This window comes from Centruroides sculpturatus, unplaced genomic scaffold, assembly GCF_000671375.1.
Source record: "Centruroides sculpturatus isolate CEXI.00-Female unplaced genomic scaffold, Cexi_2.0 scaffold70, whole genome shotgun sequence".
NCBI lineage: Eukaryota > Metazoa > Arthropoda > Arachnida > Scorpiones > Buthidae > Centruroides > Centruroides sculpturatus.
The window spans coordinates 13,137-19,405 of NW_019384571.1; the positions used below are offsets into that span (position 1 = coordinate 13,137).

Sequence of the window (6,269 nt, forward strand, 5' to 3'; positions counted from 1 at the left end):
CCATTATTAGTGTAGTATATTATTATATCCCATGTAATTAGTATATTAGTATATCGCTATTAACCTATTTTGCGTTGAATTTTCATCGATGTTAAGCCTAACAAAAATTTTTTAAAATAATAATCGTCGCTATTGTATCGTTAAAAATTAGAAAATTAAGCCTCGTTTAAATACTGGCTCCCTTTCATGGTCGAGCAGTGTTGCCAGCTAAAACACGTAAAAATAATATTAAAGTAGCCAAGACATAGCCAAATATTGTAGCGCCACATCACTAGCGGACATTTGAAATTTGCGGACTAGGACGGTCGGTTAACCGAGATGTCGGTTAATCGGGGGTCGGATAATCGAGGCTTTACTGTATTTAATATCATAAAAATCAGACGAAACGTAACTTTCACGAATTATTTTTTTATATACATTAAACATAATTAATTCTAGTTGTCTACATATATACGAGGGGTGAGCATTTACCGGCCTGGCAAAAACTTATTATTAACCGCAACGATAGCACTTCTCTCATTGTCGAAAATGACTTCCCAGACCCTTCTGATGCAGAGGTACAACTCAGGAAAAATGTAAGTTGGAGTTAGAGTATTTCGAGAAAGACAAATGGCCGGAGGTAATAGAAAACATTCTTTATTACCTACAGGTTTTCGTTCAACAAAGGGAAGATAAGTCAAAACACGAAAACAATTATGAGTTTTGATTCATTAGATATGCGTTATGTATCATAAGTCTATTTTTGTTACGTTCTACTAAACCGCTTCGGTTACGCTCTGCAAATTTTATTTAGTTATCGTCTGAGTATCTGTCCCCGTCAGAATCGTTGACACCGTGTTTCAAACCCGGGGATAAAGCGAGTGTCTTATGGCATTGTTGTTTTGAATAAATAAAATACGCAGAATAATTTTTTATTAATAGAAAATAGTTTTAAAGATTTCATTTTTTGTTTATAAAAATAACATTAATTTTTTAATAGAAACTACTAGAGGCCCCGAAACTTTTTTAGGATCCGGGAAAAATTCTCCGCTTTCCCCCTTTCGGCGGTCCTATCTTCCAAATCTGTTCTTGTTACAATTGTTTTTTACCTATCCTTCAGATCCCTAGCTACAAGGAATTCGATGTGACTAAACTCCCTCAAGCTTAGATGGCAGTGCACATATGCGATAAGTACTCGTATAACGTATATGCAGATACATAGCCAAACTATCGTCTTAAATACTCGGGCTATAAATCAGTTAATTTTTAATACTAAATAATTTGCTACTAGAGCCATCTTTCATCTAAGTTAATAATTAAATAAATAATTTAGAATCATCCGGAAGAAAAGAACTTGACGCGGGTTTGAACCCATAACTTCCGCTTGCCAGTTGCGCCATCCAAACACGGTGCAACCCATCGCTTGCAGATTTATTTGAATTTAGATACTGTATAACCTTACGCGGTTAAACACGTATTTAAAGCGATCGTTTGATTATGTATCTACAGTATTTATATATCGGGCTTTGGGTTGTTTAATATACTTATATGCTTTCGCTTTCAAATAGATTTAAACTACAGTTACGGTTTTTTACACTGGACTGTATCTATTAGGTCTATTTCTGGCTAGAAAAGATAAAACAATACTAATCCTAATTTTTTCAGCTTGCCTATGTAGTCCTGCAGTGATTTATTCCTGGCTACAAGACTATTGTTCCTGTTGTTTTGCAAATCTGGTTTCGCTATGTTCTCTACCTGTTTCAGTCACGTTCTTCATAATTGCATTGGTTACGGTCTCTGCATTTGTCTCTGTACCGTTCCGAAACTTGCTCCTGTTACGTTTTTCGAATGTGTGTCTGTACCGTTCTCGAAACTTGTTCCTGTTACGTTTTTCGAATGTGTGTCCGTACCGTTCTCGAAACTTGCTCCTGTTACGTTTTTCGAATGTGTGTCTGTACCGTTCTCGAAACTTGTTCCTGTTACGTTTTTCGAGCGTGTGTCCGTACCGTTCTCGAAACTTGCTTTTGTTACGTTTTTCGAATGTGTGTTTGTTCCGTTCTCGAAACTTGTTCCTGTTACGTTTTTCGAACGTGTGTCCGTACCGTTCTCGAAACTTGCTTCTGTTACGTTTTTCGAACGTGTGTCCGTACCGTTCTCGAAACTTGCTCCTGTTACGTTTTTCGAATGTGTGTCCGTACCGTTCTCGAAACTTGCTCCTGTTACGTTCTTCAGATCTCTTTCTTTTACGTTATCCGGATCGGTTACGTTTTCTAGAAAAGTTCCTGTTACGCTCACGACGTTCACTTTTGACAACTCCCTCATGTTCGCTACATTTTCGATCGTCTTCACGTTCACTAAATTAAAAACCAAATTCTCAGCCGATTTCAGTTTAGAGCAGACGGGTAACGCGAGCGAAGTCTGAAAAACACATTTTTAAAAAGTATGTAAGATTTTTTTAATGCATATTTCGTTTAAATTACGCGAATAAATTTAATAAAATAAAATTAGTAAAAGCGAATTCTGAATGAGCAAATTAAAGAGAATTGTTCAACTAAAGAAATGAAATAGAACAGCCGAATTTAGCCAAAAATGTTTGTGTAGTCTAATTAAAGTGATAAATGCCATGTGTAAAACACTACACGAAGGATCGGTACAGAAGAAGCTGTTCACAAGATAAAGGATATTATGTGGGACAAAATATAAATGAAGAAAGAATGAAACAAAGAGTATTGTTAAGAGTAAGAAAAAATGAAGGAATAGAAAAAATGGAAATAAAGAAAAATATTCGTTATTAATAATAAACAGGATAAGAATCAAATGGCGTTGAAAGACACCAAATGGAAATACTTCTCAAAATGTACGAAAAAAAGAAAGCAAATATGAATATATTTAAGAGATTGGCTCTTTTCTCTCTTCTGCCAGCGAATGAAAAATCAGTCATTGACACCCCACATAATGCTAACGCTTAGTGCGCTTCTAGGGTTGAATTTACATTAAACCCCTACTCAGCGAGAATATTATAGTCTACTCGATACGAAACTGTATTTTTCCTACTGTATAAAATACGGTAGTACTTGGGTTTTCGTTGATTTTTTTCGCGAAAAAATTGTCTCGGTTTTCATCAGTTGCCTCGGATTTTGTTGGCATGCTCATGTGACTTCCTGTTAATTTTGCGAAAACGTAGGGCGACCACGCGTTTTCCTGCTCACTGTGGCTTTGTTTCTCGTTGTGTAAACATTACCCGCGCGTCTAGCCAAACAATTTCATTGCTTTCCTTTCCTTTTAGCTCCACCGTCGGATCAAAAAAAGTTTCCAGAGCCAGCAGTCCTTCGAATGCCATGTTAAAAGCTATGTTAAATGTTCATTTATTTTTTTACATTAGATTTTTATATTCATTTCATATTAATTTCTTATTGTTTTTAGTATTAAACACAATATTTATTCTCTATTAAATGTGTTTTTCGCATGTATTTTGAAGTGTCTAGAACGAATTAATTGGATTTACATTGATTCGTATGGAAATAATTGTCTGAGTTTTCGTCGGTTTCGAATTTTGCCGATTGTTTTCGGACAGATTATCGACGAAAACCAAGGTATCACCGTATAGCCAAGTCTCGTATAACGGTATGCGTTTTCTTCTTCGACGTCTGGGCCTAGATTTAAATTTGCATAAAATCATCTGATAATGCGAGTCTCGATAACGCGATTTCCTATAACACGTTTTACGTATCCCTCGCGTTGTACCGAAGTTTAATTGAAATCGTTACAATACGTTTTCCGTCACGAAAAAAGAAGGGGAAAAAACAGAATAGAAACGGCAGACAATGGACAAAATAATGTTTATGACAAACGTTATACGAAAAATGTAATAATAATTCGCATCATAATTCGGTACTTTATTTTACTGTGGACGCATTACCTTCTCGCTATGGCTGTGTACATATTAGGCGTTTTTAAACGCGCGCTTTGGTAACGCGCGTTGATAGATTTTGGTTAGAACGCGCGTTTCGCGGACATCAGCCGCGCGCATTGAGATACACGTGCTGCTATTTTGTTGTACATTCGATCGCGCGCTTTCGGGTAGAGTGGACGTACGTTGGCCGAAATGGAGAACGATCATTTCTATATTAATCTATTTATTGATGAAATCTAAATGAGACCAGTCGTTGTCAAATGGTTTTATAGACATTCTAAAATAATTAAAAAACTTGGGTTCGTATTGTCTTAGTTTTGGATACAACGTCACAAACATTCCACGCGTCAGTGTATCTCGTAATATTGGGTGCACCCAAAATTCTCTTTGCTTCTGCCATCGTCTTTTATAGCGACGATGGAGGAGGCACACGCGAGCAATTACTTTTACGTCCATTTCCAAACTGAGCCAGTGCGAGCGGTCGTCGAACGACGAGCTAAACGCGCGGTGTGTACGCTGCTAACGCGCGTTTAACGCAACGCAAAACGCCTAATGTGTACACAGCCTATATCTACGCATCGACTTTGTTCTTTATTCTGCGAGGCTGTGGACTACTTAAGAAATTAAGAAAACCCGCCATCAATTTTCAGTGTTCGCTGGCTTATATCTACTCGGCCACTTTATCTACTAGAGTAACTAGACTGAACATAAACGTTGTATAGTCTTAACTATACAGTAGAGCCTCGATTATCCGACTCAATTGGGGACTGGGGTTGGTCGGATAATTGAAAAGTCGGATAACCGAAAAGTATGAAAAAATCCATTATTATTGTAGTATATTATTATATCCCATGTAATTAGTATATTAGTATATCGCTATTAACCTACTTCGCGTTGAATTTTTTTCTATGTTAAGCCTAACAAAAATTTTTTAAAATAATAATCGTCACTATTGTATCGTTAAAAATTAGAAAATTAAGCCTCGTTTAAATACTGGCTGCCTTTCGTGGTCGAATGAGCGTTGCCAGTTAAAACACGTAAAAATAATATTAAAGTAGCCAAGACATAGCCAAATATTGTAGCGCCACATCACTAGCGGATATTTGAAATTTGCCGACTAGGACGGTCGGTTAACCGAGATGTCGGTTAATCGGGGGTCGGATAATCGAGGCTCTACTGTAATTGTTTTCCTTTGTTTTCCAAACATTCCATTAGAAGAATATAGGCCTTAACCAGTTTTAAGTTATTTTTAATACGTATTTGTAAATCAAATTATTATTATTTTAACAAAAATACAACGGAATATCAAATACTACCTTGGAAATACAGCCCAAACCTTTAACGCAGGAACAACGGGGTACGGTTTTGTACCGAATGCCGCTGCCGTCGTCGCAGAGAGCTCCTAATGATATCGTTTCGTTGCTTAAATCGATCGATTCGATATAAAAAATTTGAAATTTCACCAACCTTCTTCCGGTTTAGGTTGACACGTTTTGCCTTGCCCCGGTATCGACAGACAACATTGATAATCCTTACATTCGGAATCGTCTTGGCAGGACGGAAGATGAATTGTGGATGTCTGAAAGGAATAAGAGTCTCGTGTATTTTCTCTCCGCGAAAATTTTTCCCGTTTAATATTTCAGATTAATCGTACAAAGCGAGTGCTTTCTTCATAAAGAAACTGCATTCCTTAAGAAATATGACAAAAATCATCATTTTTAAGAGGTATAGTCATATGGAATGGGCCCACCAGTGGCCGAGCGGTTCTGTCGCGGAACACTGGGAGTTCGGTCGAGGGTTCGCGCTTGGTCAAGATGGGCTGGCAACGTGGAGTTTTACCGGGTTTTATTCACGTCTGTAACGCCTGAATAGGGACCAGTTACCTTTAAGAGATCCCCGGAAGGCATTTTCCCAGCGTAACACGAGTATAGAAGGCAACGGAAAACCATTCTGGTGCTAACCTTCCCCAGGACATCACTCGGCGCAAATTAATCCGTACTAACCTGTGACGGATTAATTGTCCCCAACGTCGAGGTGACCCGATATTGCATATGGAGAGAGAGAGAGTCATGTAGAGTAAATATATAGAACTAGCTGCAAGGACCCGCTTCGCTGGGCAAAAAGTAACGATAGTGAAGATTAAGATAATTACATTATAGCCAATCTTACCCGTTTTCACAGAATGCAAGAATTAGGTCCTCCGTTTCCAGACTAATTAGAGAATTTTACGTTTAGTCAAACGAACTATTTTCAACGTTTCTGGAACGTTTACAATCGTTCTATAATCGAACCAATATTCGAATTTTATGTTCGAATTTAATTCAAACAAATTCGAACAAAACATTCGAAATAGAAAGCCACTTTCAACCACTTTCAG

The 6,269-nt window shown here is 37.4% G+C and overlaps 1 protein-coding gene across 1 annotated transcript; it reads right to left on the reverse strand.

Annotated features, from left to right (window-relative positions):
• Nucleotides 1-1,356: 1,356 nt before the first annotated feature.
• On the reverse strand, nt 1,357-6,113 carry LOC111624200 (hyphally regulated cell wall protein 3-like). The gene is made up of 3 exons (XM_023367008.1): nt 6,062-6,113; nt 5,360-5,471; nt 1,357-2,397 (listed from the first exon to the last, which is right to left on the reverse strand). Exon 3 carries the CDS (start codon nt 2,299-2,301, stop codon nt 1,768-1,770), a length of 534 nt encoding a protein of 177 aa, XP_023222776.1. The 5' UTR covers nt 2,302-2,397; nt 5,360-5,471; nt 6,062-6,113; the 3' UTR covers nt 1,357-1,767.
• Between the last annotated feature and the right edge of the window lie 156 nt (nt 6,114-6,269).

Bases quoted from the DNA above. Each gene is read 5' to 3' on its own strand.
- LOC111624200 (XM_023367008.1), bottom strand. From the start codon at position 2,301: ATGAGGGAGTTGTCAAAAGTGAACGTCGTGAGCGTAACAGGAACTTTT.